This window comes from Thunnus albacares, chromosome 4 (genome assembly GCF_914725855.1).
Source record: "Thunnus albacares chromosome 4, fThuAlb1.1, whole genome shotgun sequence".
Classification (NCBI taxonomy): domain Eukaryota; kingdom Metazoa; phylum Chordata; class Actinopteri; order Scombriformes; family Scombridae; genus Thunnus; species Thunnus albacares.
The window spans coordinates 28,544,753-28,565,531 of NC_058109.1; the positions used below are offsets into that span (position 1 = coordinate 28,544,753).

The window sequence follows — 20,779 nt, forward strand, 5'->3', positions numbered from 1 at the left end:
GTAAGGGAGGACCTGTGTAGAGAAAGTTGTATGTGACTGATTTATAACCGTCTTAATATAACAGATGTTGTCGAAATTGTAGGCTATTTGCCTTCAGTAAATGTAAGTCACTGAGGTTTGAGGTCAAAGTTGGCAGCAGGCTGGAAAAGTGAGCCATAAAACATTCTTAAGAGCAGCCAATTCAAGTGCAAGTAAACTATGTTTGGTGGCTCATTTTAGCTTCAAATGCAAAACACATTGCATTCTTAATTGACTAAACTGTAATTAAGGGCAATTTTCAGTGATATAGGAATGCCAGCCCAGCCCACCACCAATAAAGTCCTAACACATATAAACATTTAAAGAGGAATAACAACAGAATCCACACTTCAGTTCCCAACACGTGTTATCTGAGAGAAAAATGTCTTTTTTTTCCTTTTTTTTTGTCCACTACCTTTCACCGAATACATTTTCTCAATGTTCAGGATGTATCTTCATCATGGCCCCCAGCTGTGAGAGGTCAAATACCAGCCAGGAAAGGTCACAGGGATCTCCTACCTGCCCCATGACTGCCTCTCTAATTGCTCCTCTTTTTCTCATTTACAGGGCTTAATGGGGGCCGGGGGTTAGGGAGCCAGGGTCAGACGAACAGAGACCCCCCCCCCTCGCCTCCCCAACCTCCCGCCCTTATAATCCTCAATGTTTGTCCGGGCTGTTCTTACATACGTGTGTCCAGCACATGGAGTCACTCTGCACTTCTCCATCTCCTTCTCTCTCCATGTCTTTTCTCGATATTCGTATCCTACATGTCAGCTCATATGTTCTTCCAGAGAAGACGAGGATTAGGCTGCTTCCTTACATGACTTTACCGGATGTAGGCCTCACAGGCAGGCATGATCAGGCCTTAATATGTTTCTCTAAATAGCACATCCATTCAATCAGTGTGTGTGGATTTGAAAAGGTCATGTTTATTCCAGTTTAATCTTAAATGTTTCAGTTTGTTATGGCATTTTTGTTTTTATTTTTATTATGGAAACTATGGTGACACTGTCAGATCTCATGTGACGTTATCCACTGGCCACGAGTGCAACCAGTACAGTAAATGCCAGGGGGTGCTTGAGTTAAACACTGAGGTCAAATTTAATTGCCCTGTTGAATTTTTTAAGAAAGACTCTTGGTGTTTCCTATATAAGGTACACGGTACAGTTTCACTCTTTTAGATCATAAAATAAATCTTTCCCACATACTTCCCCCCTAAGACTGTCAGTCTGACAGTTTGAGGTTGGAAAGGTTAAGGTGGCAGGTCAACAGCAAAGGCCAAGAGTTCAAGTCCAATGAAAAGGAGATATTGCTTTAGGGTTGTTTGAGTTGGTCTGTTGCATGAATATATCATCAGTCTGAGCATGGTTATCAACAAAAAAAACCCACTGTGTACTACCATCATCCTCATGCCACAGAAAATGAATTAATAAGCACAGAGTGACAGTTTAAAGATAGTTTGTTAATGTGTGCATGTGTTTGTTTAAGATTGCACAGTGCCTCTTTGATGTGAAAGAATGAATGACATAGATTAAGTTGTCAGGTCAGAAATTGATAGAGGCCAGATGAAGCAGGATGACAAATCAAGGCCTCTTGTGGAGTGCTCAGGCAGATTGCCAAACCAATAACGTGTGAGTCTGTGCGCTTGTGTGTGAATTTGCAGGTGTTTGTACATGGAAGAAGTGTGGTCATAAACTCTTACATGTGTGTAAGTGACGGGTAACTATGCGGAACTGTTCCCATTTATTCTTTATTCATTCTTAATGAGGAGGAATGTCGGCTATGTTAAAGAGTGGCTCGCTTGAGGAGGTTTCAGTTGAGTGATGATGACTTATTTATGGCTGAAACTCCTGTTTAGTATTGGACAACAAATTAAGCTCCCACACACAAACACACTCGCAAACACAAACTCCTACTACAGGTCCCCTCAGTCTTGTGCCCCTGTCTGACTTCTTTATATCTGTTTGTAATGTCATCGACTAACAAGCTCAAGATTGTGTGTCACCAACTCACTCACATAATCACATAGACATCAATTCTTGATAACTCTTTCTTGGCTTTCCATTGCCCACCCACATAAACAAACGTGAATGCCAGCACACAGACTGGCTTTCTACCACAAAACACACACACAGACATGTGTTACAGATTCAACTCACTGCTTTTTATTCTTCCAGCTCACTTAGATGAAGCATATTGACTTGGCTTAGATAACCACCCAAACCACCTCAACAATGGATTCACATGAACTGTAAATTGGCACTTAAATAAAATTATATATATAAAAAAGAGTAAACAAGCTGAACAAATCCAACTAGCATTAAGTGTGCCGGAGGTCAGAGGTCAGCACAATTAGGCTAAATGTTGGACAATCACTGGAGTGCAGAATCAGTTAGATGCAGACAGCCATGAACATGATGTTTATGCTCATTTAAATGCACACAAACGGTTTTAGTTGGTTTTCAAGCTTTGAATCACTGAGTGTCTCCCACTATGCAGAATATTTTTACACCACACAGTGTCTGACTTCGGTTTCCCTTCTAAAAGTCACACGGAGAAATGGAGCAAATGAGAGGAAAAATCAAACGCAGCTGTTTGAGGTCCGGGGTCCACAGGTTGGGTTTTCCAGTCTGTCTCTCATGTCTGGCCACTTTGTTGCTTTGAGGCCCTTCTCAACTCATTAAACACATCTTTATTGGCATGCCAAGAGCCCACCTGTGAGCCAACCCGTGACGGCAACTTCAATGTGTAGCCAAGCACAGGGGTCACTGTTAAACGACAGGACCTCGTATGACCAAGTCAAGCCAAGTCAAAAATCGAATCTGCATGGAGGCGGCATCATATATTGCTTTGCTCTCGTAAAATGCACACCAGGTATCTGCCACAAAACACTGTGATGTTAATGTGACGTTTGCTGCCCTCATGGTGGATCTGTTTCATCTATGAACTGACACCAGTGACATTCATGGACCATAGTAGTGTTGTCGCTCAGAGCGGACGGCCCTTAAAAAAGCGGAAGTGCTTTGAAAACAAGGTGCAGTGATGGGTATTAAGTTGTAAGTGGTGGGTGTAAATGAGCCTTACAATGCGTCCAGGAGTTCTATTTGTTTCTCGCTCCACAGTGTTAATGTGTAAATCATAAGCAAGATTTTATAGCTCTGTGCATTGCATGTTTTTTCCAATTTTTTTTCTAGTTCTTACAATTTGAAGTTTGCAGAAAGATGTACATATGTGCAAAGTGTGACCCTGGAAAGTTGTTTTCATATTCATGTGTTGAAAGTGGAAAATGTATCTGTGCTTATTGAAAATCAGATTTTAAGTGGTTAGACTACAAGCATGATTTGTGACAACACAACTAGTTTGGAGTCAGTCCTGGTCCAATATTCAACTTACACAGGTGTGATATTGAAACTTGAAGCCTCCAGTGCACAAAAACTGAGAATGGACTTTACAGTGAAGTAGGAGACATCTTGTTTCCAGCAGCTAAACTTTTGAAAACCACCCCGTAAAATATGATTTTCAATGAGCACAAAGAAACCTTAAGCAGATGAATGTGAAAACAGCCTTCTAGTGTAAAACTCTGTACACACAGCATTCTGCACAATGAAGCTCAAACATTCAACCGTAGGAACAAGAAACAAAACACATTTTTGAGTGGAGGGGGACTTTGATGAGACTTCATTGAAATCTACAGGATGCCTTCGTAATTTTCCATTCCTGTGCACAAATGCAAAAATAAAAGCACACTGCAACATAAGGCTGTGTCAACAGTTGTGGTTGGATAGTGGATTATTGCAGGAGAAAAGAAGTATGTGGGAATTTCAGCGTCCACTAAGCCCTCCTGGCTTGCCCAGCAATGTGACAGTATGGGGGTGGAGGGGGGGCGGGTAGCCAGTGTTTGATCCTTTCAGCCAACATCTGGCCCTCAGGAGGGGCTAAAGTTAGCAGCACATGCTGATGTCATTAGCGTAAAATAGGAGTTATATTCACAAAGGCATGACCCTCACAACATCCCAATACTGTAAAAGCAGGAGAGAGGGAGGAGTGGGAAGGGAGGAGAAGTGGATGAATAAGGATTGTAGGATTAAGAGAGGAGAGGATAGATTGTACATCTGGGTGATTATGTAAGTGACTAATATTGATGTTCTTAAACGGTTGATGTCGAGCCAGATCTTTCATGTCAGTATATATCTGCTGCTGTACTGTTAGAGCGAAAAGTGAGTACAACAGGGTGGATCAAAGCTGTAACAAAGCTAGTTAGGGTTTAATCAGTTCCACTCACCCAGAGCTGCGAGCCACATCTGTCCAATCAAGTCCCATCACCATGGTGGGCTCCTGGCTCCAGAGATGGCTGCAGTACTGCCAGCCAAACATTAGTAGGCGACCATGTTTTGAGGACCACTACCTCATCAGAGACTTGTGGTTTTTGTGTGGTTTTCTTTGGAACCTCTCTGGTCCGGATCTCCTCTGTGATTTAATCAATACCATTAGGGATCTGTTAATCATTAATAAACTGTTGTGGTCAGGATGCTTTGAGTGCTAAAGTCACTCTGATATGATAATGTCATTTTTAGATGTGGGATTTTTAGACCCTTGGGGAAGTCTTTCATTTGGTTTAGGCTTCCTCATTGGGTGAGGTCATTGCTTTTAGACTGAGCTCTATTGAGGAGAAGCCAATGAAGTGAAGGACCTCTTACTAAACATTTCAGTAAGCCTATCTTGAGTAGTGACCAATTGTTGCACAGTACTGAAGTATCCATAGCATCCATATCAAGTCACTCTTTGTATTTGTCCATTGCTCTTTGGCTCCACTGTAAAGAACTTGTCATTTTGCTCATGACCCTCTCACAGAGACCAGTGATGAGGGTCACTTCTAACCCCCTTGTCCTTATGATCCCAGCCAGACGCAAGACCTCCTGTGGCCCCAGAACTGATTTTCACACAGACTACACCTCTTCAGCTACTCCCCACTCACCTCTCGACCTTAATTCATCCCTATCTGCGTAGCAGCATGTCCTTGACAAGTGACATGTGAGAGTTCAGACACATGAGACTATTCATTTGTGCTTGGCTACCCAATCTCGGGCTGCTCTGATGCGTTTCAACTGAAGAGGCCAGCCACAGGAGCAGGGGCCGCAGTGCATGATGCCTGGGATCTACCCTGGGAAACAGACAAGGTTATGATGGCCTTGTGACCCAGGAGTGTGGGGATCGCACGGGTCAGTGGGGTTTTCCCCCTTGTGGACATATTCGAGCTGTCAGGAGTGTGAAAAGAAAAGATTGCAAATTTGAACACAAGAAAGGCTGCATTCCAATCAAATTCCATTAGCTTATCATTATTGCCATTACCATCACTATCTCCATCAGGAGCAGCATGGGTGCTTACCTGTGGAGAACAATGTCATGAGAAATTATGTATTATGTAAAATCACTCACAGCTTTGAGTATCAATCTCCCAGATGCTCAAAATATGTAGGGTATTTTTTTTTTTTAGAGGAAAAAAAAATAAACTGAGGATGCTTTCAAAAATAGTGCCAAAAACAATATATATGTATTTATTAACTGCATACAAAGTTCAGTAAACAGAAGAAACCTAAATCAAATCAACATCTGGTGTGACCACGCTCGTTCCATGCATCTTGGAGAAGTTACCACAAGACTTCTGTGGATTCAGGCGTCTCACTGTCTTCTGTCTCTTCATGTAATCCCAGACGGACTCCATGATGTTGAGATCAGGGCTCTGTGGGGGCCAAACCATCTGTTGCAGGACTCCTTGTTCTTCTTGTCACTGGAGGTAGTTTTTATGACTATGTATGTTTGGGGTCATTGTCATGCTGTAGAATAAATTTGAGACTGATCACATGCCTCCCTGATGGTATTGGATGAGAATCTAAACATCTGAAGAGCCTAAAACCTTGGAACTGTACTGTATATATTTAACTTTTTGAGCTACAACTTTGTTTTAGGTCTTCTACTACTGCTTCAAGATTCAAATTTATCCAGTTATACAGCTGTTAAAAACAGAGGACTGAGAAATGGTCTTAATACTTAACAAAATACAACTGTGAGAGAGAAAATTGACAGTTTCTACAATATCCAGATGTTACATATGCAAAAGTAGCAATAGTAAAGTGGAAAAATAGTCTTTTACAGCTCAAAGTCTCTAAGCATGTAAGTATTAACAGGCATCAGAAGTACTCATTAATTCAGCAAAAATGCATCTTAGATATTACACTTTATTATCTATTATTGGATTAGGCTACTATTACTGATAGAGCAGAATGATCATGTTGTAGCTGCGGAAGTTGAGGCTACTAACTACTTTATATATTGGGTTTTACATCATATTTATTAAGTGATCATGTTTGGAAAAACCTGAAGCTGCATCTGCAGGATGCAGGAGCATAAATGTCAGATAAATGTAGGCTATGGAGGAAAAAGAGTAAAGTAGTTCTCTCTGAGTAGAAGTAACTTTAAAGCAGCATAAAGCATTCCTTTCCCCTTCTTGTTCTTTTCTTTTCTCTTATTTTCTTATTGTCTAATTGTGCTAAAAAGGTCGTGTTCACTAAATGGGTTAAATATTTAAAAAGTCTTTCTGCAGGAGACGCGTTACCTCCTTCAGTCCAACAAAGAGCGACAGTCGTGGGGCTTTCCCTGTCGGCGGCGGAGCAACACATCTTCATCTCCATGACAACCGTTGCCAACTTAGCTGTCGCTTGCAAACTGAGATTTCAAAAGTTTTAGCAGTGCACGGGATACTTAAAAGGTGCGTCACAACGTGCAGTTGGATCTAAAATAAGGGAAATAAGGTATGTCTAAGTTACTGGTGGTCCATTGTTCACAAAATTAAATTATTTCATGGGGTTAATTGTTTCATGGGGTTCTTTCAGTCAAGTGGTTTGCCAAAACGATAAAGCTAGCTAGTGACTGTAGCTTAAATGCTAGAGTCACCATTAATGCCGTTGTTGTGTCGAAGTCTGCTCACCCCTCAAATAATGTCCCTCTCCTGTCAAAATTGTGTCTTCTGTAGCACCACCGCCGCGGTTGGGGTTAGGACATAGGTTATGGTTATGGTTAGGGTTAAGTTAGGCGTAGCAGAGATAATTAGCTTTAAGGTCAGGGGAAACACGTAACGACAGGGGAACAGACTTCGACACAACAAATGTTATTTGACGTTACGAAATAGCTGAGGGATAGATAGTATTCTGGCAGGTATTCTTTCCTGGTTTACCTATATTAGTTATTTGGCAGTAGTAACTTGACATCAGCGGTTGGTTAAAACTGACACTGGGTGAACGCTAAGTTATTTAACGTTAACTTTGTCACTAACGATTACTTTTACGAAGAAAAATGAAAACTATTTAGAACAATAATGAAAACTTTCTAAACAAAAAACTTAGTGTGATTTGCCAAAGTGATAGAATCTGTTCTACCGTTAAAGACAGCCAAATTTATATGGGCTAACATATTTTTCTAAACAAAAACAGAGCACATCAGCTCATTCACCATAAGTTTGTACATAAATGTTATGCTACACCATACAGACACTCCTAAATAAAGCTCAGATAATGCAAACCGTACTGTTGGTGCATACCTTCATGTTGTCTGCTCTGTTCAACTCATGGATACTGTTAATTTATTTTTTCCAAATACAGCTATGGCAGCATCATTACATGCAGTTTTCATCCAAATTTTACATGTAAAGCTAAAGCAATTGCCTATACTATATATATGTGTTCAGTATAATGAATCAAGAATCTAAATGCTTCTTTGCTCACGCATCAGTTATTTTATTCAACTAGGTGATGGAGGGCAAATATTTGCCTGGTTTCGGGGTTCTGGTGCCTCATCCCCCCAGCAAACCTCCAGAGCGAAAGCCTCTTGCTGCAAGTCACAGACACAAATTCCCTCCAATCAGGAAATGCTGTGTGAATGAACAGAGGGGCCTCTACTCGGATATCATTACTTCAAAGTTCCAGGTAAAAGCACATACTATAAACTCATGCCTGTGACCATTCAAGTTCAGACCTGATATTTTATCGTGAAGCGCATGCAAAATACTGAGCTGCTATCATGTTTTGACCAAACACCAAGCGTAAATTTTTACTGATTAGTCTTATACAGAGAAACCTGACACCCAGCTGAGGTCACAGGGCAAATCCATCCTTGAGTTCAGTGGTTTCAACACATCAGAAGGTGAGATACTGTATTACATACCATTTTTTGGCATGCAGGCTGTTAAAATCATTGTTTCTGATGCGCCAAGTATTGTGTAACATAATATGCTTCTCTAAAATACAGTTTTTTATACATCCTCTTTCAAGAGAATGGGAAGGTGTGTCCAAACGTTTGACTGGTACTGTATGCTGTGTGTAAAACTTTTGTCCTTCTGCACTTTTTCTTAGTTATTACCTTCAAGATTCCATCAGACCAATGCAAGTTTGTTGAAAAGGATAACTATGGACCTATTTCACAACGATTACAAACTTCATACTTCTGCCGTGGTGGAGATACACCTAAGGTCCAGATGCCCTACCAAACCATTCCTGGAAAAATCCCTCGCAAGTTAGAGATAGAGAGGTATGTCCTGTTTGTGTGTGTTGTGAAGACCCTTCATCTAGTGCTTTGCAGCTGCTTGCATTTCCTGTTTTTCCTTGACTTATTTACATTGTTTTATTTTGTGTATTTTCCAATAGACGTCGAAGGGAGTACTTGAAGCTTGATTTTGCACAGCTCCTGGCAGATAAGGGCATAGACTCTAATCTTCTAATGCCAAGACGTTGGGGCAGTAGTGATGAGCATGTGACCATGCCAGACAATCCTGTGTCACCCTACCTCCCACTGGAGGTGAGTCTGTTACTGCTGCAATGTTTTTCATGGCATTTTGGCTCCTGATTTCTAGGGCTGCAACTAATGATTATTTTCATTATCAATTAAGCTGTAGATTACTTGTATTGATCAATTAATTGTTTGCTCTATAAAATGTCAGAAAAAAATGGCCATCATAATATCCTAAAACACAAGGTGACATCACATATGACAAAAACAATTAAGATGCTGGAATGGAGGAAATGTGGATAATTTTTGCTATAAAAAATGACATTGATGATTAATCATACATCCCATACTTTGGAGTACAGCCACACTTATCTTTGCTATGTTAAGACATTTGACAACGAGGAGTATGACTGCCGTACTCCAGAAGACTGGCTCGCCCTGGGAAATGCTGAAGCATCTCCTGATCGCAAACCTATTCCTGCAAAAGCCCTGCTGCCTACAGATGATGAGATAGCCTTTGGTAAGATGTCTTCGGAAATATATTGTGTAAACAGGGATTTAAATTTTTTTCCTGTTCTTTGACGCATACTCTCTTCTTTCTCTTTTGAAGAGGATCCCAAAACCCCCTCTCTGGAGTACAGCTGGCATTTAGTTGGGGTTCTTGACTATTGTAAGGAGAAATGCCAGTACCTGGTACAGAAGGTTCACCAAAACAATAGACCAACAGATGAAGAAGGAAATCCTATTCTTAATGAAGAACACAAAAAGAGTAAATCCCCTGGTCAGTTTTTATGTTTTTGCATTATAATGATACTGTATTGCCTTGTCTCTGTCTCTGCTGTCCCTCTGTTTGTCATGTTTAACATGTATGCATGCTTTCTATCTGTCTCTGTTGCACAGGAGTAAGCCCCCTGTTAATAGGCAGTAAGTACTGGGTACACAGGATCAGATTGTTATTCGCTGCTGAGGATCCACGTGTCTTTGTCCAGCGGATCCAGTTTGCCATGCACTGCAGGGACAACACAGAGGCCCTCCTCCTCTACCACTTAACTGTGGACTGCATGCCCATCGGGAGGGAAACACCATCTCTCAATCCCCACAGTCTCCAGCATATGAAAAGACGTGCCTTTTCAGGCCCTGGCCTCAGATTGGAAATGTGAGCATCGTCAACTTTAACTGTTATCCTTACTTGTCATTTTCTCCTTGTTCAGTCTTATTTGTTTTACAATATACCCCCCTGAGTTGAAATGCTAAGTAATAAATGAAGGGTGAATAAGGGGAATGTTATGTATGCAGGCTGGATAAGTGTATAGGGGACCTGGAGAAAGAGGTAAAACTGGAATATGATCGAACTATGATCCGCATCAGCTTGGACAAAGTAGTGATGAGCCATCAGGAGTTTTCACACATCACCCTGCCAAAGAAGGATCCTGAATATGTGCCACAAAAAGGTGAGACACTTTGCCTCGGATACATTTGTTTGAATCAGTGGGGTCAGGATTAAGGAAATCTGTGACCAGCTAATCCCTGACATTCACCTACATTCACCTTGAGAAACTAAACACTGGACAGTGCTTTGTTTTATATGTGTACAGGGTGTGTTCGAGTTCCTCACTTTGCCTTTGAGAAGACCAAGTCTGCATTTACCTTCTGTTCCCTGCTATCAAGGCGAGAAGTGATCTGTGCATTATGTGAAATAAGGTCTGAGTGCAACAAAGTAGAAGCCATGAGGCTGTTCAATGTCACCTCGATCAAACCACTGCGACTGGATGAGTTTGAGGTCATCCAGTCTCAAACATATACTCAGGTATTGTATCATTGAGGAGCTTTTCTACTGCAAATATTGGGCTATGATAGATAGCTTTTTTCTTTTAATAAAAAGTTGACTGCATAGTTTAATTATCTGGTAATCACTGCGCATGCCATAGCCAAATGGGCAACCGCAGCTTATTTGTGGGTTAAATTTAACAATGGGTAGATTTTGTGGCTGATGTTAAGCGTGACATTAAGAGACATTGAATCATTTCATCTTTCTCCAGATAAGCCTGTTTCTTCGGGAGGCATGGATGGTCACTCTGTGCAACATTGTCCGTTCCAACCTGGGAATCACTGGCCGAGGCATGTACAACGTGAACGAGTCTTCCTGGGAGATGTACAAGATGTCCAAGCTGTACAGACTGATGGCGATGGTGTGCTACAAACTGCAGGACACCTTACGCTACCTTGTGCAGTACTCACTGATGAGCCTGACTCAGCTGCTGTTGGACGCCTGTCACAGTGTGCTGACATGTCCTCAGGACCTGGTCTGGGGGAACAACCTCATCAGTAGCCCCTACAAGTAAGATAGCATACATATGCACTACCTTTACATATACTTTTCCCTTTTGCATATTTCCTCATTCTCTAAATATATCTTGGAGTCAGCTGTACATTATGTACTTATTTTGATGTGTTTGATAATAATTGTGACATAACCTATTATTTATATCTAGGCCAAAGAAGAACCCTGTGTTCCAGGTGGATTTGGTTCTGGATCAGACTGGCGTTCATTACAGCACTCCTCTGGAGAATTTTGAGACATCTATCATTAACCTGTTCGATAAGAGCATTGTGGCCACATACAATGTACCACAACTCTATAAGGTAAAATGAAATCTGCAGTCCCCCTGAATCACAGAGCACTGAATTAAAAGATATCTAAACCTTGTTCACAATAGGCTAATCTATTCATGGTTAGGTATAATGACAAGTATAAGGTCAGTGACAATGATGCTGTAGATTTAACTGTTCCTCTCCTCTTAACGCCAGCTTGTGATGCAAAAGTTGTTTATTGGCGACGATCCTGTGCTCGAATCAGTGAATTTGTGGGAGCCAGAAGTAAATGAGTTGAGAGAAAAGATCCGCATGGCTCTAATTAAAGCTGCCATACCTCTTAAGGCTTACGCTGCTGAATATACCAAACACTTAGAGCTACACAACCTGGACATAGACACCCTTCTCAAGTAAGTTTGTGTTTAAATTATATCAGCAAGTTTTCACAATGCCCCCACAAGTTTAAGAACATGGATCAGTCAGATTTATTGTCCTCTCTGACGTTGATGTTTTCTGCTGAATGATTCACATCTTCTCTTATGCCTCTGTTTTCTCTGCCAGATCCCACACCCAGGCAGAGCAGACATCCCAGGAAGTTAAGAAACAAGTGGAACAACATCTGAAGGAGAAGGAAAGTCTTGAACACTCGTTGCCATCCTCCATTGTCATTGGTCCATTTATTGTCCGTGTGGAGACTGTACGTCAGGCTCTCACTAACAAAAGAAGGGCTTTAGCCAATGCATTGCTGGACCACTTTGCTCTGAAGCTGCGCAAGCAGGTTGATGATGTAAGTCATTTGTTTAGAGGCCTTAATTATATACTGTAAAAGTATTATGCATTGAAGTGTTTTGATCATTTTCTATACCCAGGACTTACATTTATTTCTGCTTGATTATCTTTTCCTGCTTTTTAACTTGTACTGTTTGCATTTTTGTCCTGTGTGTTTATCTAGGCATCTGAAGAGTGTAACATCATGAGTAGAAAACTACGTGAGAAACCCAACAGCATTGAAGAACTGACTGAGAAGAGAGAATGGATGAAACAAATCCCAGAACAGCTTAAGAGTTACAAGGTGCAGATTGAAGGAATGAACCAGCAGTCTTTGTTATTTGTCATATGAAAGCAAGGTTACCCTGTATATATATATATATATATATACATGTATATATGTGTATATATATATTTTTTTTTTTTTTCAATCTGTCCATAACAGGAAGTTATTGGCAAGACCCTGTCAGACTATGAGCTGATAGACGAATTTTGCTACTGTCTTTCAGACGAGGATGTTAATAAAAAGTAAGTGTATATTTATTATGCAAATTTTTTGAAAATTAGATTTTTGTTTGCATGTGGCATTGAGAATGATTTAATGGTGGTTAGAGTGACAAGAGGGAACTTTGGAGTTATTCCAGTGATACTTAGTGATATTCTAGTGCTACTACAGTAATTTATCTGTGCAGGTGGACAGCTATTGGGTATCCTCATAGGATAACCAGCCAGATGGAAGCAGTAGCCATCCAGCATGTGGAGGATGAGGAGCGCTTCCACAAGATCCAGTTAGTCGACCAGAACAACTTTGAGGAGCACCTGGACTCCCTACAGGTTAGCTGAGCCTACTAGTGTTTTTGTTTAATAATCATTTATTATTATTAATAATAATCATTATTATTAGTATTAGTCTATTCTGTTTTCAAGTAAGAAACTCAATTTTCAGGTTGAGAAAAGAAAGTTTATGTTACTTGGTTACCTTAACTGTGTTTATAGATGTTGGTTGCTGGGTTTGCAAGTCATGCAGACATTAGTCATGCCCATGAGATGGCCAACGAGATCAGGCGTACAAGCAAACAACTTAAGGAGTGTCAGACTATGGCTCAAACCTACAACATCAGAGAACGTCTGTTTGGTCTCCCTGTTACAAATGTAAGTGAAGGAGAATCCATCAAGCATCAAGCAAATGACATTTTGTCATTCCAGCCACTAGATTATTCCCCGTTGTTTTGAACAGTTTAACAATCTGGGAAAGAATATACGTTAATCATGTTTTTTCTAACAGTGAAATGTAAATGTGTATTGCAGTATGATCGTCTGCAGAAGCTGATAAAGGACTTCCAGCCTTATAAGGACCTATGGTCCACCACCTTTGATTGGCTCCGTTGGCATGAGAGCTGGCTCAGTGACCCGCTGTCTTCCATCGACCCTGAGCAGCTTGAGCGCAATGTCACAGATGCTCTCAAGACTATGCACAAATGCATTAAACAATTCAAGGACATTCCTGGTGTGTGACACATCTATCACCATTCAAACTTGACAAAGTGAGCTTTGATTGTTAATGTGGCTGATGTATGTTTTCTTGGCCCTCTCTCTTTGTCTTACACAATACTAGACTGCCAGATGGTGGCAACTGTAATCCGCAGCAAGATTGAGGACTTCCGTCCATACATCCCTCTGATTCAGGGCCTGAGGAACCCAGGGATGAGGAGCCGCCACTGGGAGATGCTTTCAGAACGCATTCAGATGAAAGTCAAACCCAAAGCCAACCTGACCTTCTCCCGCTGCCTGGAGCTTGGCCTACAAAACCATGTGGATGACATAGCTCAGGTGGCTGAGGTGGCTGGGAAAGAGTACACCATTGAACAGGTACAGCTGAACAGGAGTCACACTCTTAATACAATGTTGTATAAAGTATTTAGCTGTGTTTTGTTTTTTTATGATGGATGGAGTGTGTTGGATAAGATTTGCTTATATAAGCTTATTTTAATCCTCTGCATGAACAAAATATAGTCCACATGCAATTTCTACAATAGGAGCACTTGAGAGGGGTGGTATTGACTGTGTTTTTTTTGGTTCAAAGAAACTCTCTTCACTTTGCTTGCTGATGCACAAGGTCAGTGTGTAAATATCTTCATTAAAACTGGTGGTTTTGACTGTTTTTTCACACCTACTCACCCAGGCCCTGGAAAAGATGGAACAAGAGTGGTCGACAGTAGTCTTCGATGTGCTGCCGTACAAAGAAACAGGCACCTACATCCTGAAGAGCCCAGATGAAGCATCTCAGTTGCTGGATGACCACATTGTCATGACGCAGAGCATGTCCTTCTCTCCATTCAAGAAAGCCTTTGAGGGCCGTATCAACACCTGGGAGAGCAAACTCAGAATAACTCAAGTACACACACACACACACACACACACACACACACACACACACACACACACACACATACACACACACACATTTAAGGTGTCTCTAGAATAACCATCGTCTTACTGCAGTGTCTTATGTTGTGCTACTGCCCTCTTCTGATGCTTGTAGGATGTGCTGGAGGAGTGGCTGACGTGCCAGCGCTCCTGGCTCTACTTGGAGCCTATCTTCAGCTCTGATGATATCAACCAGCAGCTGCCTGTGGAAGGAAAGAGATACCAGCAAATGGAACAAACATGGAAGAGAATCATGAAAAGTGCCTTTAATAACCGAAAGGTCGGAGCTTTCACAATACCTCATATTAAAGGAAAGAGGTTTAGAGCTTAGCTGAGAGATAAATTATAATAGTGCTGGTGTGTGTGCTTGTTCATGTGTGTTTCTGTATTCATCTCTAGGTGATTGAGCTGTGTCCAGATGCTCGTCTGCTGGACAAACTGAAAGAGTGCAACACACTGCTAGAACAGGTGCAGAAGGGTCTCAGTGAGTACTTGGAGACAAAGCGAGGCTCCTTCCCCAGGTAAGGCCCAGTCAAAGTGTCCTGAAACACCCCTGGCACTGGTTTCTTATGGTTTTAATAACAGATTTATCAGTCTTTTGATTTCATATACCATTTACTGTACAGGGTATACACTGATGTCACTTTTTCACATCATATCACCCCCTCATCAACACTGAGTGGCCAAACTTGCTATCTTGAAAAAATAAAGGATACTTGTATCAACAAAAATCTATACAAGATACCGAATAGCCAGCTATCTGTGGCAATACGCAGGTTATGGAACACTGTTAATTACACAAACTTTGCACAGTGCACTGTACAGTGAATATTTGTTTGTAGGTTTTACTTCCTGTCAGATGATGAGCTTTTGGAGATTCTGTCCCAGACCAAAGATCCCACTGCTGTACAACCACACTTGCGCAAATGCTTCGAGAACATCGCACGGGTTTGTTTTGGCTGGTTGTTTCTTACAATTGCTTTACTCATAGACTACTGGAAACATAAAATGTATACCACATGACTGACACATCTCTTGGTTCTCAGCTTCAATTCCAGTCAGATCTACAGATCACGCATATGTACTCTGGAGAAGGGGAGGAGGTGTATCTGTTCCTGCCAGTGTGGCCCACTGGAAATGTGGAGGACTGGCTCAGGGATGTGGAGAAATCTATGAAAGCCACATTGAGGGATAATATTGACCGCTCACTCAAAGTCTACCCTGAGGTACGCGACCCTGAGTTTCACTTTGATGTTTTTGATGTGTTTTCTACTCTTGTACAGCTTGTTTGTACAATTTTACCTTGATGCATTTTTAAGTAGTCCAGACTTTGTAAGATCTGCATGTGCCCTTTTAACCCATCAGCAACCTCGTGTGGAGTGGGTGTTATCGTGGCCTGGTCAAGTGGTGATAGCTGGTTGTCAGGTCTTCTGGACTACTGAGGTGTCTGAGGCTTTGGAACAGGGAGACCTCGCCAACCGCCTGTATCCCCAACTACAGACACAGGTGTAGACTTGGTATTAGACCAGCCAATATTCAAACTAAATATCACTCTAAAAAATTGCATTTTCACAATGTTTTCCTTACCCACTACAAAGTATATATTCACATTCTTAACATTTTGCCTTTGGTTTGTGCAGCTGGGTGACTTGGTGCAACTGGTGAGAGGAGGTCTGTCTAAGATGCAGCGAGCTGTGCTGTCTGCCCTCATCGTCATAGAGGTCCATGCTAAAGATGTTGCAGCCAATCTGGTGGAGCTGGGAGTCTCAAGCATCAATGACTTTGAGTGGATCAGCCAGCTCAGGTTATCTGTTCATTTTGTTGTTCTACTTTCTGTCACTGTCTACTTCTGTCAATCCGGACCTTTGAGTCCACTATAATATTGTATGCATTATATCATATATTCTGGGTTTGTAGATATTACTGGGCAAAAGATGACTTATACATCAGAGCAGTGAATGCAGAGTTCTTGTATGGATACGAGTATCTTGGTAACTCCGGACGTCTGGTCATCACCCCGCTCACTGACAGGTAGACACCTAGCTGGTAATTCTAGGGTTGTCCACTCTTGTTCTGGCTGAATGCTGTGTACTCTTTTGAATACACCACTGTCTGCCTCTTTTAGATGCTACCTGACCCTGACAGGAGCTCTGCACCTGAAGTTTGGAGGAGCTCCAGCAGGTCCAGCAGGAACAGGAAAGACAGAAACGACTAAAGATCTGGGAAAGGCTCTGGCCATCCAGACAGTGGTTTTCAACTGCTCAGATCAGCTGGACTTCATTGCAATGGGCAAGTTTCTCAAAGGGTTGGCCAGGTAAGATATAATAAGACTGATAGAATGTCAGTTTCACTGTCAAATATCACAAATCTTGCCATACATCTAATTCATGTGGGATTTCTTATCTGTCTTCCATTTTGCAGCTCCGGTGCCTGGGCTTGCTTTGATGAGTTTAACCGTATTGATGTGGAGGTGCTGTCTGTGGTGGCACAACAGATCACCACTATACAAAAGGCCCAACAGCAAAGGGTGAGATGCTACTTGATTAGAAATTTACAGGCTGGTACGTACTGCACTACTGTACTGATGCACAGAGTACTTGAGTTGTACAAGTAGTGTGCATAAGCACAGTATATACAGTTTGTATTTCTATTTTGTATAAATGCCCTTTTCTTTATTACATTTCAAGAAAGAACAAAATGTTTCGTGTATTTGAATTGAAGAAACTTTCTTTCCTGGAGTAATTACAGACACTTGAAAGCAGTGTTGTATTGTGTTATGTATAAATCAACACAGGTACCAATAAATTCATATGTTAGACATATCTGCACCAAGCATCACACATGGCCATTTTGATATAAATTGAAAATATTGTTTTTCTGCGTCAGCCAAAACGGAATATATCGGTCATCGGCCAATTAGTAAAAAGTTTACTATCAGGAATGGCTAGTTTTTACAGGAGTTATTTCTAGACTGTATGCAAAATATACAACAGTCTCATAAAATATTCATTATTTGCATCATTAGAGATTAGACTATTCACCAGTATAGAAAATTGGTAACATTACATCAGTTATTAAAAATATCGGTTATTCAAACTGAATAGTAACCAATTTTTAAAATGGATAATTTAAAGTCCCCCTCCACTCAAAAATGTATTTTTTTTCTTGCTCCTACAGTTGAATGTTTGAGCTTCACTGTACAGAATGACATATGTGCAGACTTAATCCTAAAAGGTTAAAAAGTAAACTCCTCCTGCCGGTTAACTGCTCCGGATCAGAGCAGAATTGGGTGTTTGGTTTCCAGAAGACAGCAGCAGCAGTAGCACAGGACTCTCCAGCTCTGCTCCCTGGCTCTCCCCTCCAGAGCTGGCTGGCGTTCAGCAGCTGCCTGTTGGCAAGCAGCAGCTCTGTATGCCGGTCTAGCCCAGCGACACGTGCAAATTATTTGCCCTTAGCTCAGCTTATATTAGTTTAGCCATCTGCCACTTGTGAGAAAAACATGGCAGACCTCAGGAAATTTAATTGATAGAGACTCAGATAGAGGCGTGGATGGGGGCTGGTACAATTTCAATGAAGCCCCAAGTGATGCAAGTGCATCAAATCTGAATGGCTTGTTGAATCATGAGAGTACAGAGCGAGCCAGCCCACACCAAACTGACTAGTTGGTCTTATTTCACAGTTTTGTGTGTTAGTGGACACATCAAAGACCCAAATATATACACACAAGCACTGAAAAAGTGAGTTTTTCATAATATGGCCTCTTTAACTTTTTTTGTGGAAAAACTATTTCAGACATAAATTATTATTCAAAGTAGAGTATTTTACATACATCTTAAACTATGTCTGGGGGGGATCAACCTTTCCTTTTAGTTCTCCTTCTGCATTGCACACATGATGAGGCAGTCTTATGTTTCTTGTTTCTTGTGTTTTTAGGTGGACCGCTTTGTGTTTGAGGGGTCTGAGATCCCTCTTGTCCCATCTTGCGCTGTATTCATCACTATGAATCCTGGTTATGCTGGTCGCACAGAACTGCCTGACAATCTCAAGGTTTGAAATGATAATAGAATTTTAAATAACCATACAACACTTAGAAGCAGTCGGGGTTTAACAAATGAGATTACATCTTCTGTTATGGAAAATTCTAACTTTAGGGGTTACAAATTGGGTTATGCTGGGTCAAGCATGGGCCTTGAGGTCATAGAGTGAGCAACACTAAATCTTACAGAGAGAGACACTGTCTTCTCTCCTTAAGATTTAGTGTTGCTCACTCTGTGACTTCAAGGCCCATGCTTGACCCAATATAACCCAATTTGTAACCCCTAAAATTACAATTTTCCATAACATCTTCTATAGGCCCTGTTTCGTCCTGTGGCTATGATGGTGCCTGACTACGCTATGATAGCTGAGATCTCCCTGTACTCATTTGGCTTCAGTGATGCCAAAGTCCTCTCCAAGAAGATCACCACCACTTTCAAGCTCTCCTCTGAACAGCTTAGCTCTCAGGTATGAACGCAGGGGAGATCTGTGCACCAAGAAAATGTGCTAAGACCTATTTGACTGACAGTGGATGTATGTTATATTAAGAAAACTGTCATGTGAGTATATTGTAACAGACAGGTTAAAATTTTGACAAACAACACATAATAACAATATAAACAGGTTGGATTTAAACAGAGAGTAAGAATAATACAGAGCTTATCTAAATGGTAACAAATATATGTATATGTATTCAAGAAAAACTAAAACATAAACTTTTGCTCTTATTTATATGAAGGATCATTATGATTTTGGAATGAGAGCTGTGAAAACTGTGATCTCAGCTGCTGGAAACCTGAAGAGAGAAAATCCTGACATGAATGAGGTTAGATATGCGTCTTTTGTTTATTATGTAAGGAAGGTATGAAAAAAACATGACAGATAGAGTTTGAAAAACTGCACCTGCGCAATTAATATTTTATTATTCTGCAATCTTGCTGTCTCCCAGGAGCTGATCTGTCTGCGGGCCATACAAGATGTCAATGTGCCAAAGTTTTTACAGGATGACCTGAAGCTCTTCAACGGTATCGTGTCCGATCTTTTCCCTAAGATAAAACAGGAGCCGATCAACTATGGCATCCTCGAGGAGTCCATGCGTAATGTCTGCACCAAGAAGAACCTCAAAGATGTAGATGGTTAGTGTTTCTGGAGGCACAGAAAATATGATTTGCTGTGTCCTGTATTTTCAGGATGTGTAGATAATTGATATTGTGGTGATTGCAGGCTACATTAATAAGTGTATTCAGCTGTATGAGACCACTGTGGTGAGACATGGCCTGATGTTAGTGGGAACCTCTGGATCAGGTAAAACCAAGGTGAGTCTTTTACTTGTTACTATGTTTTTTGCACTTTTATTTACAGTTTTCCACAGTTGCAGAGTAATATCAGTCTTGTATATAAGCATTACTATTGCATGTGTTAGTGTTATGAAATACTAGGTGCAGCGATAACAGCTCTAAAGGGCCAGCCCTCTGTGAGTGGTGGTGTGTATGAGGCAGTTCAGATGTATGTGCTCAACCCCAAGTCTATCACCATGGGTCAGCTCTATGGGGAGTATGACTTGCTCACACACGAGTGGTAAGTGATGTTTTGTTCCATGCAAACTACAGAACAAACAACAATGAAAACACAGATGTATACTGTACACACACACACACACACATTTTACTTTTTATCCATCCATGCAGGACAGATGGTATCCTCTCATCTCTTATCCGTGGAGGGACAACCGCTATGGATCAAGAGAAAAAGTGGTACATGTTTGATGGACCAGTAGATGCTGTGTGGATTGAGAACATGAACACTGTGCTGGATGACAACAAAAAATTGTGTCTCAGCTCAGGAGAAATCATCAAGCTCACTGATGTAAGGTTACGTTTTCACACACAGGCTTGGATTTTCAATCTGTGAGTTGTCTCCTGTCCCATGTGCATTCAGGTGCATTGTGTCTTCCTGCTGCAGGTGATGACCATGATGTTTGAGGTGCAGGACTTGGCGGTGGCCTCCCCGGCCACAGTGTCTCGCTGTGGTATGGTCTACCTGGAGCCCAGTATTCTGGGCCTTGCCCCCTTCACAGAATGCTGGCTGAAGCAGGTCCCTGAACCTATGAAGCCATACACACAGCAGCTCAACTCCCTGTTTACCCGGTTCCTGCAGGTGA

The 20,779-nt window shown here is 41.3% G+C and overlaps 1 protein-coding gene across 5 annotated transcripts in view; it reads left to right on the forward strand.

Moving 5' to 3' along the window:
* The first annotated feature begins 6,650 nt into the window (after nucleotides 1-6,650).
* dnah1 (dynein, axonemal, heavy chain 1) overlaps nucleotides 6,651-20,779 on the forward strand; it is a 34,312-nt gene continuing 20,183 nt past the window's right edge. For 2 of the 5 annotated variants that reach the window (XM_044348553.1, XM_044348556.1), the window contains exons 1-38: nucleotides 6,654-6,827; nucleotides 7,821-7,997; nucleotides 8,133-8,214; nucleotides 8,424-8,598; nucleotides 8,715-8,865; nucleotides 9,184-9,316; nucleotides 9,407-9,577; nucleotides 9,697-9,952; nucleotides 10,093-10,247; nucleotides 10,392-10,603; nucleotides 10,836-11,134; nucleotides 11,289-11,439; nucleotides 11,605-11,798; nucleotides 11,950-12,175; nucleotides 12,341-12,460; nucleotides 12,602-12,684; nucleotides 12,849-12,990; nucleotides 13,153-13,308; nucleotides 13,465-13,663; nucleotides 13,772-14,025; nucleotides 14,339-14,551; nucleotides 14,699-14,863; nucleotides 14,983-15,104; nucleotides 15,426-15,531; nucleotides 15,630-15,809; nucleotides 15,949-16,089; nucleotides 16,224-16,387; nucleotides 16,501-16,614; nucleotides 16,709-16,897; nucleotides 17,005-17,110; nucleotides 18,517-18,630; nucleotides 18,937-19,086; nucleotides 19,358-19,444; nucleotides 19,568-19,754; nucleotides 19,843-19,934; nucleotides 20,042-20,196; nucleotides 20,307-20,484; nucleotides 20,581-20,775. In XM_044348553.1, the coding sequence (XP_044204488.1) occupies nucleotides 7,824-7,997; nucleotides 8,133-8,214; nucleotides 8,424-8,598; nucleotides 8,715-8,865; nucleotides 9,184-9,316; nucleotides 9,407-9,577; nucleotides 9,697-9,952; nucleotides 10,093-10,247; nucleotides 10,392-10,603; nucleotides 10,836-11,134; nucleotides 11,289-11,439; nucleotides 11,605-11,798; nucleotides 11,950-12,175; nucleotides 12,341-12,460; nucleotides 12,602-12,684; nucleotides 12,849-12,990; nucleotides 13,153-13,308; nucleotides 13,465-13,663; nucleotides 13,772-14,025; nucleotides 14,339-14,551; nucleotides 14,699-14,863; nucleotides 14,983-15,104; nucleotides 15,426-15,531; nucleotides 15,630-15,809; nucleotides 15,949-16,089; nucleotides 16,224-16,387; nucleotides 16,501-16,614; nucleotides 16,709-16,897; nucleotides 17,005-17,110; nucleotides 18,517-18,630; nucleotides 18,937-19,086; nucleotides 19,358-19,444; nucleotides 19,568-19,754; nucleotides 19,843-19,934; nucleotides 20,042-20,196; nucleotides 20,307-20,484; nucleotides 20,581-20,775 (5,991 nt within the window). In that variant the 5' untranslated portion in view covers nucleotides 6,654-6,827; nucleotides 7,821-7,823. Of the gene's footprint in view, nucleotides 6,828-7,803; nucleotides 7,998-8,132; nucleotides 8,215-8,423; nucleotides 8,599-8,714; nucleotides 8,866-9,183; nucleotides 9,317-9,406; nucleotides 9,578-9,696; nucleotides 9,953-10,092; nucleotides 10,248-10,391; nucleotides 10,604-10,835; nucleotides 11,135-11,288; nucleotides 11,440-11,604; nucleotides 11,799-11,949; nucleotides 12,176-12,340; nucleotides 12,461-12,601; nucleotides 12,685-12,848; nucleotides 12,991-13,152; nucleotides 13,309-13,464; nucleotides 13,664-13,771; nucleotides 14,026-14,338; nucleotides 14,552-14,698; nucleotides 14,864-14,982; nucleotides 15,105-15,425; nucleotides 15,532-15,629; nucleotides 15,810-15,948; nucleotides 16,090-16,223; nucleotides 16,388-16,500; nucleotides 16,615-16,708; nucleotides 16,898-17,004; nucleotides 17,111-18,516; nucleotides 18,631-18,936; nucleotides 19,087-19,357; nucleotides 19,445-19,567; nucleotides 19,755-19,842; nucleotides 19,935-20,041; nucleotides 20,197-20,306; nucleotides 20,485-20,580; nucleotides 20,776-20,779 lie in introns of all 5 variants that reach the window. The other 3 variants (XM_044348557.1, XM_044348554.1, XM_044348555.1) reach the window with 3 other exon arrangements.